General features: G+C 43.7%; 3 protein-coding genes across 6 annotated transcripts in view; 2 read left to right on the top strand and 1 right to left on the bottom strand.

Moving 5' to 3' along the window:
• CLTC (clathrin heavy chain) overlaps positions 1-7,982 on the top strand; it is a 33,735-nt gene extending 25,753 nt beyond the window's left edge. For both annotated transcript variants that reach the window (XM_050909140.1, XM_050909141.1), the window contains exons 28-32: positions 73-183; positions 840-1,010; positions 1,295-1,516; positions 5,630-5,705; positions 6,976-7,982. In XM_050909140.1, the coding sequence (XP_050765097.1) occupies positions 73-183; positions 840-1,010; positions 1,295-1,516; positions 5,630-5,705; positions 6,976-7,100 (705 nt within the window). In that variant the 3' untranslated portion in view covers positions 7,101-7,982. The remainder of the gene's footprint in view (positions 1-72; positions 184-839; positions 1,011-1,294; positions 1,517-5,629; positions 5,706-6,975) is intronic.
• A 1,788-nt stretch (positions 7,983-9,770) lies between these two features.
• PTRH2 (peptidyl-tRNA hydrolase 2) lies at positions 9,771-11,118 on the bottom strand. Its single transcript, XM_050909063.1, has 2 exons — positions 11,073-11,118; positions 9,771-10,417 (listed from the first exon to the last, which is right to left on the bottom strand). The coding sequence occupies exon 2, from the start codon at positions 10,396-10,398 to the stop codon at positions 9,880-9,882; it is 519 nt and encodes a 172-aa protein (XP_050765020.1). The 5' UTR covers positions 10,399-10,417; positions 11,073-11,118; the 3' UTR covers positions 9,771-9,879.
• A 136-nt stretch (positions 11,119-11,254) lies between these two features.
• Positions 11,255-18,264, top strand: part of VMP1 (vacuole membrane protein 1) — a 70,195-nt gene continuing 63,185 nt past the window's right edge. The window contains exons 1-2 of one of the 3 annotated variants that reach the window (XM_050908961.1): positions 11,255-11,310; positions 15,702-15,833. The gene's annotated coding sequence lies outside the window, so the exon portion shown is untranslated. Of the gene's footprint in view, positions 11,311-15,575; positions 15,834-16,129; positions 16,237-18,264 lie in introns of those variants that run through there. The other 2 variants (XM_050908962.1, XM_050908963.1) reach the window with 2 other exon arrangements.

Genomic DNA, 18,264 nt, shown 5'->3' on the forward strand with positions numbered 1-18,264 from the left:
CACAGGGAAGATGCTAGGAGACCTCTACAAAAAGTTATCTTGACTTAAATTTATCTACCTGATTCCTTGAAGGTTAAACAGCTACCACTGGTTAAACCGTACCTGCGCTCTGTTCAAAATCACAACAACAAATCAGTGAATGAGTCCCTGAACAACCTTTTCATTATTGAAGAAGACTACCAGGTATGTCTTGTCTTGAAACAGTAATATCTGGAACAGGTATCGACTTGCATGTTGTATGTGCTTCATAATAGAAGCAGCTATTCCTGAATTGCAAAATTCTAGTCAAGCTGGCTTCTGTGTCAGTATTAATCTAATATTCTTGGTCTGTGTTTAATGTCTAGAAAGACACTTCAAACTGAACTAGTGTTGACTAGCCAAGGATTAAGTGGAGAACTCTTAGTGGCTTTCTGGGAGCTTTTTGGGTCATTCCTACTGGGGATAGACTGACTACTTTTTGTTATGAGTGTGACAGATCAGCTTTTATTTAAGGCAAGCAGTGAGTGCTAAGGAAAGAACTCGCAGAAAGGGCAAACAGTTATGATGCCTCGTTATTCTACTGTTTTCAGAGAACAGTTGTCTGGTATTCAGAGGCTTTTAACCTCAGCAATCACTACGGAAAAATACTAACTGGAATACCGTAAACTACATGTGTGTCAAACACCAGCTTCTCAAAAAAAAAAAAAAAGTAGAATTGGCTAGAAAAGTAGAATTCTGGCTAGAATACTTTATCCTCCTAGCAGGAGGAATACAGAACTAAGACGTATGGAAAATGTTTGCATCTTTGTGGATGCAGTTGTACGTTTGAGGTGTGAATAACTTCTTTCTACTTAACTTAGGCTCTTAGGACTTCTATAGATGCTTATGACAACTTTGACAACATTTCTCTTGCTCAACGTTTGGAGAAACATGAACTAATAGAGTTCCGAAGAATTGCTGCATATCTCTTCAAAGGAAACAATCGCTGGAAACAGAGCGTAGAACTCTGTAAGAAAGACAGACTGTATAAGGTAAGACCACTCCACAGGTCTAGTTTAGCATACTTGGCTTGTTTGGAGACCTGTGACTTTCTAGTAAAGCTGCATCTTTTTGGATGCCACTAGGTGGTGCCTGGTGTTAACATGGCAAATCTTGCTTCAGAGTGGCAGTAGATGGACAGATTTCTTGGAAGCAAGTCATAGAATGCCTCCTCTCTGCTAATGTCAGTAATAGACTGCAGCTTAGTTACATATCGCATCCATGTCAGGGATTGTACTATGGCACCTGAGGCTAAACAGACTCTCTCCTGTTGCAGGATGCAATGCAGTATGCTTCAGAATCCAAAGATACTGAGTTGGCAGAAGAGTTGTTGCAGTGGTTCTTGCAGGAGAACAAGAGAGAATGCTTTGGTGCTTGTCTCTTCACCTGCTACGATCTCCTAAGGCCAGATGTTGTCTTGGAAACAGCGTGGAGGCACAACATCATGGACTTTGCCATGCCATACTTTATTCAGGTCATGAAGGAATACTTGACCAAGGTAAGAGCAGGTGCTTCTCCAACACTGAAAGAAAGCTTGTTAGTCACTGTGGTGTATGCCTTGAGACTGTCTGCTTGCTACTAACATTGATTTGGGCTTTGTCAAATGTCTGTCTGTCCATGTCCACACTTATTTTTCAGTCCACCTGGGGAGAGACTTCGCCCTCTAAGAGACTGAAACACTTGCAGACTCCACCCTATCTACCAATTACAGAACCTACATCAGTAGTATTTGCCTGACCATGGGCAGTGTCTTAAAGTAGTTCCAGGATTCAGGCTTTTCATGTGCTGTGTCAGTCAGGAATCCCAGCTGGGATCAAGCTCTAACTAAATTCTAGACTGTATACTAAAAAAGCTTTATAGCTAGATCTTGAATTAACTTGGTCTGCTGTGCATTTAACTCTAAAATGTGGCTCTGATACTTAATGGCACTAATTATAACTCAGCTTTTGTTTGAAGTGGCTTAGGATGGGGAAGGTACTTGGTAATGATCTGACAGACTTGAACCAGATTTGAGTTAAATACCAACTGTCACTAGCAAGATTTGCCCAGCTGCAGCTTTTAGAGTATCTTCCAGTGAAATAGTGTAAATTCCTTAATGATTAAGACTTTCTGTGAGAAGTAAAAGCTTAACTCAAGCTTGAGTTAGTGAAGACTAGAGTGCCTGTTTGTCTAGAAGATTTGCCTGGCTGTTACTTCTAAAGGCAGGACTACTCTGTAGTCCTATAGCAATCTGCTATCCTTAAATGCTGTATTTTGGGGGAGGTGGGGAGTTATCTAAGCAACAGCATTGCTTGCCAGATATGCCTGATGTACCAAGCTAATACTAGGCCTCTCTTGAGAGTAGTAGTCTTGGAGTAGGATCCTTAAAGATTAAAATTTCATTATCTGCTAAAGGATTAGGATATAACTGTAGTGTAGCTAATTAAATCAATGCTGTTAAGATCTAGCAACGAGCAGAGCTGCCTTTCTGAAGCAGATACTTCTGGTGTATCTTTGTTTTTACTCACCTGTACCTTAATTATTTCTTCCCTGACGCTTTTGTTTCTACCTTTTATATGCTAAATATGGAATTTGATTTTTCTAAGCTGCACCTTCTGAATTCCTTTGCAGGTTGATGCAATAAAGGAAAAGGTGAAAGTTGATTCTTGTTTTCCATCTTTAAGTCTGGAGGACTAAGTCTAAGGATTCTGCATGAGTTTTTTTTCTTTCCTATGTTTACTACACTGCTGCTACTGCTTTTCCCCCAAACAAAATATCACTAAAGCATATGCAAATTGTTTAACTCTACAAGTAGCTAGTGCTGTAGGACAAAAGTAGATTCATTTGCTACTAATAAGCTAATAGATTCTCAGGAAGGGCATACAGGTGATCAGTTGGATCACAGTCAACCTGGTATCAAAAGGATACACAAGTGCTACTATTTGACGGCCAATCTGACTGGAAGAACCTCCTACAATAAGAAATAATTTAAGTCTTGGACCACTGTCTCTGAACCATAAATCAATATGGTATTTGCTAGTTTAAGGACTGTGATCCAGTTTCTGATCTCTTGACCGTTACTAATGCGTGCTGACAGTAGGCAGAATAGATACTAGCTGCTTCAGAAGAGACTCTTCCTCATTCAGGTGTCCAGTTCTTATGGTGCTAGTCTAATCCACATGGTGCTTTAGTTCACATAGCAACTTAAAACTTCAGCTATTAGACAAAGTCTGTGATTCTCTTCCCTGTAGTAAATTTCTTGTAGTTGTGCAAAAAAGACTGCCTTCCAAGCTCTTCAGCTTCACTAAACTTCTCTTGCTACCTCATTTAAAAAAAAAAAAAAAAAAAAAAGGTAATGCTTATTGCTCTTCTGAGGCTACTCTGAGGCTTGCCTTTTGCTATGCAATTTTGCCCTTCCGAAGGGCAATCCCTAAGGTTTCTGTCCATCTGCTTCTGTACAAATACCACTCCGGTTCTCCTTAGACCAGAGGTCAGCCCTAGTGTGAGTTTTCCATTAATGTGGTTGAGCAAAGGGCGAACAAACTGACAAATGGCTTGAAGATGGACTAAATGCAGACTGCTTCTTGGTGACAAGATGTCTGTAATTACACCACTGGAACTCAAGGCTAACCTGACTAAAATGCGTAGTGTAAGGTCCTTCAGCAGCTAGTAAGTGAGGCAGTAAGAAAGTGTGTGTGTGAAAAAGGTAATTGAACTGCAGTGTTTGCATAAACTACGCATGTGTAGCAGTCATTGCAATTACATCCCACTATTCCTTAAGCTACAAGGCATTGCTGTGGGCTGCGTGTGGTTTTTTGGGGGGAGCCTGTATGGCAGTCATCTTCAGATCTCACTCTTGCTTCAGTACTTTTGCCTCTTTTTCATGCACACATAACACAATAACATTGAATGCATGTTACTTTTCCTCTGCAGCTTATTGCAGTCCCTGTGGAAAAGCCTTTAAAACAATCTTGCTACAAGCGTGTAGGGTACTGAACCTGGTGATGCTCAAGCAAGTGGTCTAAGAACCATCCTGCAGGCTGGTTTCAAACTTGTGCTTGTTATTGTTATTTGTTTAGCTCTGAGGAGAGGCATCAAAACTGGGTCAAAAATGCATTAAATGTCCTGGGCTGTGAGGCTTTCCAAGCGTGCGTAAGCCGACTGCCTCTGCTTAGTAGCAAACTCTGCACATTCTCCTTGGATTTGCATCTTTAAACTTGTGCTTCTGTGTTCAGTGTGTTGCTATTCGAGTTAAAAACAGTGCAGTTCTCAGCACGGTGTCTGGAAATGAGTCTTGAAGCATTGGCATACACTCCTGTGCACTTTGACAGCAGCAAGCCAGATACTGGTGTGAGGCAACAAAAAGGCTTGCCATGAAAGCCCAGTCAATGAATGAACTTGTAAAGCTCAGGACTTATGCCACTTCCTGGATTTACGACTCTAATTGAGGTTACAGATTAACAGGTTTATGGAACACATGTTGTAACTCACAGCTAAATGGAAGAAAGCCATTAGAGCTGCCTGCAAATATTTGCTAATGTAGCACAGTTAAGCTGAAAACTGTTCAACTCATGGACGTTGGTGTAGCTGAATAAGTAATGCTGACCCTGTGTAAGTACAGGAAACCTGTCTTCAAACTCCTTTATTAAGCACACAAATGAAATGAAAGATTAATCTGGTTTGTGAGTTGTCTTACTGTCTTAAAAAGTAATTGGCATGACTGTCTCTGACTTTATTCTAGATCTTATCTCCCAGGTAAAATATCAATACCTAATTTTTATGGTTTTAGTTTCAGGGCCTGCCTTAGACCGTAGTAATGCTGAGTTTCCTTGGATCTGTTTTAGTAACAAGCAATATTTCACTACAGAATAAGTTTCTTCTCTTGCCTTTCCGTAGGGGTGGGCTAACAGCACAATTGCATTTGCTGTGCAGCAGAGTGAAGCTGGCTAGTCTTGTCTTGTTACTGTGTGTTAAGCTCGAACAAGTTGAGTGAGTATTTGGGGGTTTAGGCTGACTGCCACACAGTTCTAGAGTGGAAAATAACAAATCTTATACACATGCATTCTCTGCATTTGAACTTAAATTGCATGAGTGAATGGGTTTGGAAAATGAAATCTTGAGGCTCAAGTGACATGTCGGATGCTATTGCAGTCTGCCGTATACAAATACCAACTTCAGATTACTTTGCCTCAATGTTATGTTCAGGGAAACTGCTCCAGGCCTGGGCATTATCTTAGCGATTGCTCCAACACCGAAGGTCTCCAACTGACATTGTGCTAAAATCTGAGTTTGTGCCCTAAGGCTGTTGGTTTGAAGCAGTTGGAGCGACAGTGACTGATGAGCTTACTGATGTCAAAGCAGCTCTAGTCCAGTATGGGACCTTTCATACCAAGCTTCAGCCTGGAGTGAGCTTTCAAAGAAGTGCCACAAATCCCTCGATTAGGGGTTTTTTTCAGGAAATGGACAATCTTGACTGCACCAGTACCAACATTGCTACTTGAATTGATCTTAACTTGTAAATGGTCTCCTTTTCTTGATGGGTGTTAACATACCACTAAGGCTTTTCCACTTCTCTGCCATGAATAAGTACCTCTTTTAGAGGAGTTTTTTTAATTGTTGGTCTCAATTCCAGGTGGATAAACTGGATGCATCAGAGTCTTTGAGAAAGGAAGAGGAGCAAGCTACAGAAACACAACCTATTGTTTATGGTAATGCTTTAGTTCGTGTGTTGTCAGTAACACATTTCGCTTTTAAAACAACACTTCTCTGGTCATGGTTTTTCCCAAGGAAGCCTTGAAAATGGGAACATTCTTCGTGCGAAATCAAGTCTTAAAGGAATGTGTTCCAAAATACTAGATAAAGTACCACTCTAATGCCACTGCTGCTGCTAAGATTGGATATGGACTGCAGGCTTTAAGATTGTCCTAGCTCATTAAGGAAGCGCTTTCTAAAGAAAAGGAGTGCGGGAGCTGTACTATTCCAGACTTCCAGCAAGTGCATTATTTGGACGTTGCTCAACATGCTTTACCTCTGTCTTGGGTATTTCCTTTGTATCCAGGTTATTCCACTAATTCTAGTAAGAGTTACAAATATGAATTCCACCCAGTGATAAAGGAGCCTCCAGTGTATAGCTGACATCTCTAGTCACCACACCCCAAAGCAGTGCAATAATTGTGGACTATTAGCCATAAAGCCACTGGGTGTGACGTTTCAAGACCTAGCTCGGAGTACTAATGTGACAAGTAATCCGACCTACACTGTCTCCAAAGCAAAAAAATCTTGAAACAGTTGTCTTCATGCATACTTCATATTCTTAATACGTTTGAATTGCTACTATAAGGCTGAACTAGTCTGGAAACCGTGTCCTGGCCTAATATGCTATTATAACTGCAAACTATTGGGCTGTCTTATTAAATTGTTATCATAAGGAGCTGAAAGTCAAACACTTACCAAAGATGTAATTCTCCAGAATGAACTGTTCCATTGTAGTGAATGTGGCTTGCGAGAATGTTTTAGAAAGTGTTTCTGTACTTCAGGACTGCAGGGGTCAAGCCTTCGCATCGGGCTCACTGTAGCATAGGACTCTGGCCTTAAATGAAGCAGAGTTACTAACACAATTGGAACAGGAAAAGCTGTTCAAAAGCCAAACTGGTTCTGGGACTGGGTGAGCTCAATGCCTAAGGAATAGGAAGTTGTTCCCTTCTCTGTCCTTGCCGGGTTTCTGAGAACTTAAACTACTTGCCCCACGTCTCAAGAATCTGTCAGTGTCCATGTACTTCATAGCGTAGGATTTTTAGCGATATACTCTGTTGTCCTGAGGTTTTGTGGGGAAGTACCCATTCTGGCTGCTAAGGACCCCAAACCAGGTCAGTAGGGACTTACTGTTAAACATATAAATGTCTACAGGGAAGTTGCGGGAATTCTGCTGACTGAACTCTCCGTACCGAGGAATAAACACGAAACTGTTCTGTCTTCCAGGTCAGCCACAGCTAATGTTGACAGCAGGACCCAGTGTCGCAGTTCCTCCCCAAGCACCTTTTGGCTATGGCTACACTGCACCTCCGTATGGGCAACCGCAGCCTGGCTTTGGGTACAGCATGTAAGATGCAGCACAAGTCAGTTTGGAGTTAGCGTATTTTCTTACTGAAACTCCACCGTCCCTCCCCGCTTTAACTCATAACAGGGAAAAGCAAGAGTTCTGCCTCGTGTTCTTGTAACCTTTATTTCATGAAGGACTGTTTTTTCTAGCGCAAACTATTTGAATCACTTATGTTAAATCTTTTTCACATTCCATGTCATTTAGACTTTACTTTAAAAGGGGAATAGTTTAAACGACTTTGTTCAAGTGGGCTTTTGCAGGACTGCTTATTACCATTAAGTCTATTGTGAAGATTCTGATTTGCACTCTATAGTGTTACACTCTAATATTGAATCTTAAGTTCATTGTATGTGAGCAGCTTACAGTATGTACTGTCTATTCTAAACGCATTTAAGTCACACTGTATATTCGGAGAAAGCTAAAGCGAAGATACTTGTATTTGACCTTGCAAGACTGCTGACAAGAGACAACACTAATCAGCATATCCTACCTTGGTTGGATTGCATAGCTCTAAAAGAATTTAAAATGCGTACAGACAACCTTGCCTGACTTAAAATGAGTAAGTTTTTTCCTTAACCTATGCAGGTTTTTCCAGTTATGCATATAGAAAATGCTAGTGTCTTTTTGCTCACTCCACATGTAACAGATGACCTTATGTTGTGCTGTATCCTGTGCTTTTGTGGGACATTCCATTCAGGAACAGAGCACCATGATTCCAATCTGTGTATTTACTAACCCTGCCCTGAGGTTTGTGTATGTTGGATATTGTGGTGTTTTAGATCACTGTTTTGAGTGTACAGAAGAGAGAATTCAAGCATATTGCTGTTCAGTTTTGTTTGTGCAATTTGAAATTACTCAATTTAAAAATAAATTACTGGACTGTGGACATGCTGCATAGTGGTAGCTTCACTTTACTGTCTTCAAAAAGGACCTTCGAACTCGAACCAAGTATTACAGTGCTGGTAGTATGGGGCATGCAAGTGCGTACGTTCAGGGGTATGAGGGGCCATTAGAAGAGCAGCAACGGAGACCATTAGTGGTGTCTTGCACTGAGGGGGGCAATACAGGAAAATATGTGATGCTTTTTCTATAGAAGGATTATGCCAGAGAGAAGAAAATAGCACTTTTCAATAGTTGGCTGCATTGCAGTCAACTACCGCATATTTGACCAGATGATACGTTAGGATTGTAGTAGGGTCTGTCAGTTAAATTGAGATCATGTTCTAGGTATGTAAGTTGCCTTAAATATATTTAGCTTCAAATAAAATTGACTTAAATGTTTCTCTATGAATACTGTCATATTTGAGCGTAATGAGTATTACAGCACTGGCCATAGTTGTGATAGCTGTAGAAGCTTCTGTCTCTCAACCAGGAGCCGTCCTCAGTGCCACGTTCCGGCTCTGAGGCTGAATTCCCCTTCCTGCTTGCTCCTGTGAGCTCCACAGTTGTATGGTGTGGCTCTGGCGTCTGAGCACTGCGGCAGTTCCACGTGTAATGGCGGGTGTAGGCACCTAGGGGGGCTTAACCTGCCACAGGCTCTAGGTCTTTGTTCAAGAGCGTGGTGGAGCAAAAGTCTGCAGTGAGTACTGCCAGTCTTTGAAAAGTATTATATCTAAGAAAGAGGTGCAGTATATAAAAACTAACTTCTCTACTCTCTGTGCTTATTAGACTTGCTTATGCTTGCATTTCAACCCCTCTGACATTCCCTCTGGGTCTGTAAATTTGACTGAGAAGGAACAAATCCTTCTGTTCTCTCTTTTACAACATATTTCATAGGTACTCAACTGGAAGACGTGGCTGAGAGGCTGTAAAAGACGTGCTCAACAGCAGAATGCTCACAAAACAGCTTTGTTATAAAACTGACTCATAGAAAGTCCACCTAATTAGAATTGCAGGGAACTCGCCTTTTACAGTGTTAGAGCTACAGTGGAGCTGCAGGGGTAGAATTTACACAAGCCATGATCAGCGCGCTCTGAACTCTGTCCAGTAACATCTGTAACAGTGCTTCCTTAAACCCAAGATGACCTGTTAATCCCCAGTAAAACAGGATTTAAGTTAGTCCCCTGTATGACAAGCTGGTTATATGTAGGGTAACTCCCTGACCTGCTTGCAGATTCCTGCAAGTGCAGTAGCTACACAGACACCTCCAGAAAGGAGCATGGCTTACAGCTTCTCCCCAGAACTGCTTACTGGCTCTCAAGGTCTGGGCTGCAAAACCTGTTTAATGCGGTCAGTCTTGTACCAGGTACAAGCTCTACTGCATCAGTTACACTATTAGAAACTTTTTGTGCAGGAAGCTGGCTACAGCTACCCCCAGCTGTATGGGGCAATTTTTAGCTGCTTCAGCAGCTAATCTTTTCTGAATTAAAGAATGTTTCTCTTAAAAAAACAAGAAAACTCCTCCTGTAAGGCAGAGAGGGGGAACCTGTCATTTTTAACACATGGGACAAATTCACTTAAACTTTATTAATGCTTATATTCAGCCAGGAAACCAGACAAAGTGCAAAATCCTCAATTGATTGCACAAGTCTTAAATATACTGGGTTCTTTCTTACGGGTAGTAAAATTCTGCCAGCTCTACCTTCCTCAACTCCACTGAGCCTAGCATTTTCTTTCCCACTTTAGAACACAATGCAGAGGCTAGAGAAACTCATAACTTGCAAACTTAAATCTCTTACAAAACTTGGTTATTTTATTTATACTGAGAGAACGTACGGAAAAATCCCCAAACCTGGATTTTATCTGATACACACCAATGCATTCAGATTTCTTTGGTCCCTGGTTTAGAAGAGTTTTAGGTGACCAGAAACTTTATCTACTACATCAGCTGGTCCCGGTCCAATACCCAGGACTGTCCGGGAGCCTGGAGCTATCTGAGTACGACCCGCATCTTGTATTAAGCTCACAGTCAGTCCGAGGTGCTTAGCATCGGCCAGGAGTTGGATCAGAGTCTCTTCGTCAGGAGCTTTGAGGACCACTTTAGGTTGTCCGCAGTACTCCCACTGTTTCAGGAGTTCAGGGTTTCTTCTCTGAACTTGCTTGTAGGCGGAAACAGCAGCATGGGAACACTGCGCTGCTACTTTACCCTTTCCCATCTTCAAATCATTGCGGACAATCAGCACCATCTTGAACTCCCCGGATTCTCCCATGATGTTAGCTTCGCTCCCCAGGTCGTTCGCAGGCGCGGTCATTCTGGCTTTGGGCTGCCTTAAAAGTCTCCCGCGAATGCCCCATCCCAGGCACACTCCGCACGCGACTCCAGCGATGACACTGAGGAACCCGGGTTTAGAGAGATAATCCATGATGGATTTTGGAGACTGGCTATGGAAGGGGGGGAGGAAGACAGAATTTACTCGAGCATTTTTCAGCTTGTGAGAGTACGCCTGCTTATCAGGAGACAAACAACGTTTGTTTAAAAAAAACCCAAGAACTATTCCATCGTCATGCATTGGGAAAGGATGTTCAGAGACACCTTTCTTGGTGTGTGGTCTCCTAGCCCAGCGACAGCTTTCTAATCGCAAGCGTGTCACCAGTGACGGTGCACAACCAACCAGTGATGGGCTTGAACTCAGGAAGCGGAACTAAGGAAAAAATCGCAAATTATGTGGCGGTTACACCTAAAAAATGGTGAGAGAAACGAAAAAATGGTGGGGTTTTTTTAAAGTCAATACTCAAAATTCACTTGAAGGCTACTTCCCGGGAGGAAGCGAAGGGCGGAGCAGAGCCGCCTCCAGCTCCACCGAGGGCTGCGGTAGCTCAGGCAGCCACGGCACCGGCGCTGGCAACGCCCGGCAGAAGCGACTGCACCGGGCAGGCCGGCACCGGGTAAATCCAAACCCGACGGAAGAAGGAGGGCGAAACGAACCGTGCCGGGCCCCGGGGCGCCGCCGGGGCGGGGGGACCCGTGTCCCCGCGGCCCTCGGGGAAGCACCGGCGGCCGTGAGGGCCGACCCCCCGCCGCCCCGTCCCCGCTTACCTGCCGCGCGCCTACCAGGCCGCTGCCGCCTCGCCGTCGCCCGGAGGTGACGCCACCAGCGCGTGTCAGCGAAGGGCGGGAGGAGGGCTGACCGCCGGCCGCTGCCCGCGGGAGAGAGGGGCAGGCAGTGCGGCGCGCGGGAAGTGACGCCCGCCGGTGGGCGGGGAGGGGCGGACTTGGTCCCGCCCCCACTTCCGGGTTGGCCCGGGCCCAGTGGGAGCCACCGGCGCGGAGCGTGGTGAGTGCGGCGCTGCGGGCCGGGCCGGGGCCGGTCGGGGGCTCGGCTCGGCTGCTGTAGGCCGTTCCCCGGCGGGCGGGGATCCGTGCCGCCGTCCCCTCAGCGGCACCCGCCCGGCTTCCACCATCGCGCCCTCCTCAGCGCCGATCTCGGGGCCGCTCCCCTCACGGCCGCCCCGGCCCAGGGTCGCGTGCCCCCCCCCCCTTCCCGCTCCCGTCTCCATGGTGACAGCGCGCGGCCGGCCCGGGCTGCGCTGGTGGCGGGCAGGGAGGCGGGAGGTCCGGCCCCGGGGCGGCGCGGGGAGGCTTTCGGGGGGGTCGGGAGAGGCGCCAGCGGGCGGGGGCGGCGGCGTCCCGGGGCACCCACACGGTGTTGTGCAAGTGTGGGGCCGGGGAGGCGGGGGGGGGGGGTGATGGGAGAGGCCCGGCCTCGGCCGGGAGAGCTGGCGGGTTGGGGGAGCTGCGTGTGGGGGTAACCGGGAGGCGACCGCAGAGTGAACGTTGGAAGGGTGAAGGAGGTGGGGAGGGGGAAGAGCCGTCCCCAAGGCGCTGGGAGCGGGGGAGGAAGCTCGTCGCCTCGTTCAGGGCGATAGCTGCGCTGCTGCTAATTCATCCCCCGTCCCGCTGGAGACCTGCTCTGCTCGGGATGCCTCACGTCACGCTGGACAAAACCCCGGAGGCTGTATGATAGAATCACCCTGCTTTGGCCCAAGGGACGATGCCTGATGACACAGTGAGAAATTCATCCTTCTAGCTGTGAAGAGTCGCATCCCGATGGTTTTTGTCTGCTTCTCCAGTAGAAATGTATTGTGCTTTCCTAGCTGGGTTGCTAACTGCATCCTCTGTATCATGCCGACTCTCCTTGTCCCTATAGACTGTGGCTTGTCTTATGGTTAGGCCCAAATCCATGAAGACTTTTAATATCTCATTTCTGTTGACTGAAGTGAAGCACCTAGACGTGTTTGTCTGGTTTTTAGTTCTCTGGCCAATGTCATCTAGTGATTACAGAAGATAATAAAGCAGTAAGATTCCCGTTTTTTTCCAGTTTTGCCTCTTAGATGTTTGGCAAGTCATTTAGGTGACCTGAGGGAAGGGGTAATAAGTTTGTTTGATAGTGGCTGTTTATCTATAAAGTGCTGTGAATCCAGGTAATCCACTTTGAACTGCACGCATGAAATTTCTTCAGGGTTCTCTCCCGTCCTTGTTATCTCTGCTATGTGCTTACCAACAAGTGGGTATCCTGGTTTAGTTAATGTTAATAATATGGGTTGAGCACTCTGAGGTGGAGAGAGTGTGATATTACTCTTTTATGCCTTGGAGCACATGTATTTGTTTGAGCAATGGCTTTTGGTACTGTTTTACTGTTAGGACTTCTGCTCTTCTGAAGTTGTTTCACCCGAGTTCCTGCCAGGTAGGTCGATTGGGGGTTCTCATGCTTTATACCATCTTACCTTATGATAGCATATATAAGCTCTTCTTAATGCATTAATTTGCCTGTTGAAATGGGCTTCATTATGTCAGTCCTCTTTCTTTCAATCCATTATTTCTGCAGCATGGGATGGACTTTTCTTTTTTCCATATTGATCATAAGTGACAGTTGTAATGATGGCTTCATCCCATGTTTTCAGATGAGAGTTCAAAAAAAACATGTTTCCAGTTGTGCAATGGGAGGTGAGCACTACTTATTAATTTTAGCGAAGCTTCTTGTCCTACTTAACAGCTGAGGTCGATGGTATTTGTAGTTTCTGTGGGAAAGGATAGGAGGAGACTTAGTAGCTTTTAAGTGGGTAGTAGCAATGAGGAAGGTGAGTATACTGGAAGCAAGCCTCTTAGCTGGAACAACTGCACTGTTTCCACCTTAAAGCTTTTTTCCTGTGGTTGTCTTTGTCATAACTGTTTCTGACTACATCTTGTGAATACCTCTCCTTAGAATGTTCTGTGTAATTAGTGCATATTTTGAGATCTCCTCTTACTTCTTAACAGGCCTTGGTTTTAAAACAAAAAACTATTACTCCTGATGTATAGTCAGAGTAGGCAAGTTTTTCCGGTATAGTGGTGATGGGAAACATACTATTATCTGCAGGTTAGAACTTTAACTTCTGTTACTTGTGGAGGAGTGTGAGCTGGATGGACTTTGCTATTCCATGAGAACGAAGGGCATGGCCTTGAAGCTGTTGCAACACTAAGCTTTTTGTATTACTATAGCAGGTTGCAACTATAGTTATGGTGCAGCACCTTGCTGGTTTTGGTGCTGCACTGACCAGATGGACCCAGGAGACAGTAGGGCGTTATTAGTGAGGCAGGCAGTTGTTCAGTGTATTTCAGACTCATTGAAAGAATATTCTGCTCTCTTACAAACCTTAGAATTAGCCTCTGTGATTCACCTTGTATGGGCACTGTATTCTCATTGAATGGCCAAGGCAGCCATAGTGTAACCTAAATTGGTTCCAGTTAGAGACTGTTCATGTCTATGAAAAGCAGAAGTCGTCGTCTAAGGAGCATGTTTCAGCTCCTGTTTCCTATGGGGTTTGTTAGGTACTTCTATTCATTCCCTTTCATCTGTGCTGTACCTCCTCTTACAGAAGAAGCACTCTGGATATAATGGCTGGGCAGGTTCAGGCATCTTCTTGTGGGGAAGCTGTCTCCGAGCACTTACAAGATAGTATAAAGGCAAAGTTCCTACCAAATCTGCACTCTCCACCAGCTGCTGGAGGAGTCAGGTGGTGATTCTTAAGACTGGGTTTATACTCTTATGTTTCTAACTCTTCATTCTTTCCTAGGCAAATTCTAGCAGGCCTTTTTTGTGCAGGATGTGTTATCATCTTGTGACAATTCCTGTGACCTTTCTTTCCTCTGTGCCTTTTGGTAGCATAGGGAGGCTGACGGCAGAGAGCTTGACTGCCACCTTCTGAACGCAGAATGCAGTCTGAGGGCTGCGAGACAAACGTCTTGGCAGATAGTGTGTGCACGGATTTCTGTATAGCCCTCTGGAACTGAGGATGTGAAAGATACTGTGTCTGTTTAGTCACCTGGATATTAAGTTATGGTCTGTTTTCCAATGCTGTGTGGCCCCTCTCTCCAAAGCCTTTCTCTCTGCTCGTATCAGTCTTTCCAAGTCATCAGTTTTGGTGAAAGGGCTGCTTGGGCATACATGACATGCCCTCCGTGCTCCCCCCCCCCCCCCCCCGTTATTGTGGCACTGATCGGTGCTGTGGTAGTACTTGTCACTGAATCCCTGTTTGAGAGAGGACATGAAGTACGGTGTGTTATAATGCTGTCTCCTTCAAAATCTGGATATAGTTGAGCTAGGCGCTTGGGAAACTGAAGTTAGCACAGCAGTAACACTAAGGAGGTCTCCTGCGATCTCCTCGGGTCACCCTCTCAGCAGCATATTTCAGCCTCTCTGGTAACCTTGAAGTGGCTTACTCAGCAGCTGGTGGAGCGTTGTCCCAGTCAGCAGAGGAGCAGTCTCATTCTGTAAGCTGTGATCTGCACCCCAGCCTTGCTGCCTCCTGCCAGCGTAAGGAGCGCAGAATTGATCTGTGATCTGCATTGTAGCATGAGATGCTACACTGATAATGTTCACGTTCCCAGTTATTTCAATTTCCTTTCTTTTATTTATATCTTTTTTTTTTGAAGTGTCAGCAAGAGATCACTGCAAAGACCCGAACAATGTGAATTTTGTCTTTCCTACCATCTTCCACGCCCTTTCATCTATATATTGTGTAATGACTCTACTGTATTATTATAGCACCTGTTTCTACTGCTGGATCTACGCAGACAACCATCAATATTCACGTTTCACCTGAGAAAATCCGCCAAAGAGAACAGTTTAATATATGTGGCCTTAACGGCAGGGACAGAACTTTTAGTAACCTCAAAAAAAAAATGCGTGGCATCCCTGAAACTTGTGTTATGACAATATTAAATCATTCTTTCCTAAAAGATGTCCCAAAGTCTTTTTGGAAAAATGGAAATTTTAACTCTAAATTGTAAGATTACTTTTTTGAAATGGTATTTGGCTAGGAATTGGAAAATAGGTCTGGTGTATAGAGGCATAACCCACAAAATGGAAACCCGTGGTCTTTAACTGAATTACTTTTCCTTTGAGGGATTAAACTATTTTAGTTAGAAAAACATTTTTAGTATGGGTATAAATGCACTCATGTCAAAGTAACCCATTATAGCTAAATCTATGGAGATTTTGAACGTCTTTCAGATGTGTCCTAATTTATTTTAATTGAATGCTTCCCATGAGTGTTAAAGGACTGGAAAAAAATCAAGCAGTTACTTTTTCTATTTTCTGTCGTCTGTAGGAAAGTTATTAACCTTCAAGTTAGGGACTGTGTCAGTTTTGTATCACATGATGAACAGTATTATCATACTCTGTAGGGACGGAAGGTTTGGAAGAGCAGTCGCTTTGATCTTGAATGTCTGCAGACCTGAGGACGTAGTTGTCTGTTCCACTGGCTTCAAATACAGAAGAAGTAGTGAAGAGTGACATAGTTGTACGGAGCTGAAAGGGTATGTAATGTTTCACTTCAAGACTGATCTCATCCTTTACCTAAATGTGTTCATGTGCCAGGCAGTCTTTGACTTTTGAGGGAAAGTGCTCTCCAAACTGTTACTTTGCCAAGAAACTGTTAACTTATTCCCTGTGTAAATTGTTGCCGATGTAGAGCATTTGATGACTGAAACAAAGCCGTGTTACAGATGTGTAACGCTGTCTAGTTTAGTGCAATTACTTATCCAGCTGTGAAAGTCTGTTTTTTAATCTTTTGTTCTCTTTCTTGTAATTGAAGAACAGTGATGTAGATAAAGAAGAAGGAATGGTTATCAGAAAAGTTGAGGAGAAAGAAGCAGCAGGATACCGGCAGGATTGGAGCATTTGGCTTAAAATGCGAGAAATGACAAAAGGCTGAAAATGGTGTGTTGCTAAGGTGGCTGGGAGAAAACATCAGCAAAATGGTCTAAGCTATAAATCTGGTTCTAGCAGCTGTGTGACAAGTAACTTTGATGGACATGAGAGTCAGGGTCCCAGGGTCTCTTTAAGTAAGAAGTGGTAAGAATTAGTGATTCAAACAATGTCTGGGAAAGCAGTGAGATCATTAAAATAGTTTAACAGCTTCCTTGTTGTTCCAGCACATTGGAAAGGAGTCCTCAAAAAATCCTTAGTATAGAACGTGAGTCCACATTCTGCTCCTCCAAGTGAGAGTGCAAGCGCCCAACTGCCTTGCCTTAAACTGTTTCCTTTTACATAAGTGCACCCAACATTTGGGTGCTTCAGCAGCCTCCCCAGAGCTTCAGAAAGAAGAGACTTCTGTCCTTTTCTCTGATTACGGAGTGCAGAGATTGCAGTGCCTAATTTTGTTATGTTCTCATGCTCTAATAGCTTGTTTTGCTTTGTCTCACTTATGCTGTGAAGTGCCAGTCACAGTTACTATAAGCCCTTTTTGTTGACCAATTTACATTTTTGACTAGCAATAATTGTCTTTTTATACTTAATGTTATGGATTGCACTAAAGCTGAATAGTGTATTGTGGGCTATTTGTTCAGCCCTACAAAGAAGTTCTTGTGTGGGCACAGCTCTAACAAATGATCTAAGCGACTGTGATACAAAAACTGTTCAAAGTTGTTTTTCTCACTCTTTTAAATAGTTTATTTTTATGTTTGCTGGTAACTACTCAATGTATTAGGCAAATTTATTTTTAGATATGGACTCTGTCTTTTTCAGCATTCATAAGAAGTGAAATTCTGTTTAGCAGATGGAGTTTAATTTCCTGTGGTGAGCTCTCATGGATTTGGTGTAAACTTGAGAAGGTGGACTCAGTTAATGAAGGATAACTCCATTTTGGGTCAGACTCCCACTCCAATTAATCTCTATGGGGAGACACTCGTACAGGACTAGTGATTCTAATAGGCGTCAAACAGCGACAGATCAAGAGAGCTGAGCTTTCTGGATGCACGTCCTCCAGTTCCTTATGCTAAGATGCTTTAAATATAATTAGACTTTGGTAAACCAAGGAGTTTCTTCTGAAACCAGTAAGGGTTTGGTTTCTGAATTGCATCCCGTTCGGATTTGCCACATGATAGGTATGAAATCTCCTAGTCAACTGTATTTTAAATACAAGGTTTTAGAGCTTTTCTGCAGAATAGTTGAACTTTAAGACCTTCTTAACAAGTATTCGCCCTACAGAAGTGTGCAAGGGGATTATTTATCTGCTTTGCTGTAAACGTTGATTTGTGGACTTGAGGTAGCATTATGCAAAGCTAATCCCAGATTAGTGCCTTTCCAAGCAGGCAGGGTAAAACTGGCTCTGTTAGTTGAGCTTGTGAAAGCTATAAGTATATGTAACAACGCACCTGAGATCCCTAGAGATTGATGATTTTTATGTGCCAGTAAGATGTTTAATGGATTGCAGTGGAATTCAGTTCATGGAGAGGGAGTGTGGTGCACAACCTAGATTTTAGCATCAAACATGGAGAGCAGTTTGTATTACAGAAAATTAACTTTCTTGAAATGTAATTAAGCTGAGAGCAGAGACCAAACCAATTGAGACTTTAATTTTGAAGGCTAGATTTGCACAAGGAAAAAAGATGGATTTCAAAATGAGGAACATGTGGCTTCCACTTAAGTTGTTGGGGTTTTTTTAATGTTTGTTATATTTAAGCCAACAAAATGTGACTGAAGTTCCCTAAACCGGAACTTTTTTTTTAGTGTGGCTGTGTGCACAACGGCTCTGGCTTTTGCTTCCTAAGCAGCTTTCTGTGAACATCAGGCTTTCTAACTGCCCAATTTAAATATTCCCCTCTGCAATTTGAGCTTTGTGTGTGTAACACGTGTACATGTGATATACATATGTATGTGTGTATATAAGCTTATATTGTATATGTGTATAAATATGTATTTATATATAAAAAAAATAAGCACACGTAAGTGCAGTCAGTAGAAACA

This window comes from Gymnogyps californianus, chromosome 20 (genome assembly GCF_018139145.2).
Source record: "Gymnogyps californianus isolate 813 chromosome 20, ASM1813914v2, whole genome shotgun sequence".
NCBI classification, from domain to species: Eukaryota; Metazoa; Chordata; class Aves; order Accipitriformes; family Cathartidae; genus Gymnogyps; species Gymnogyps californianus.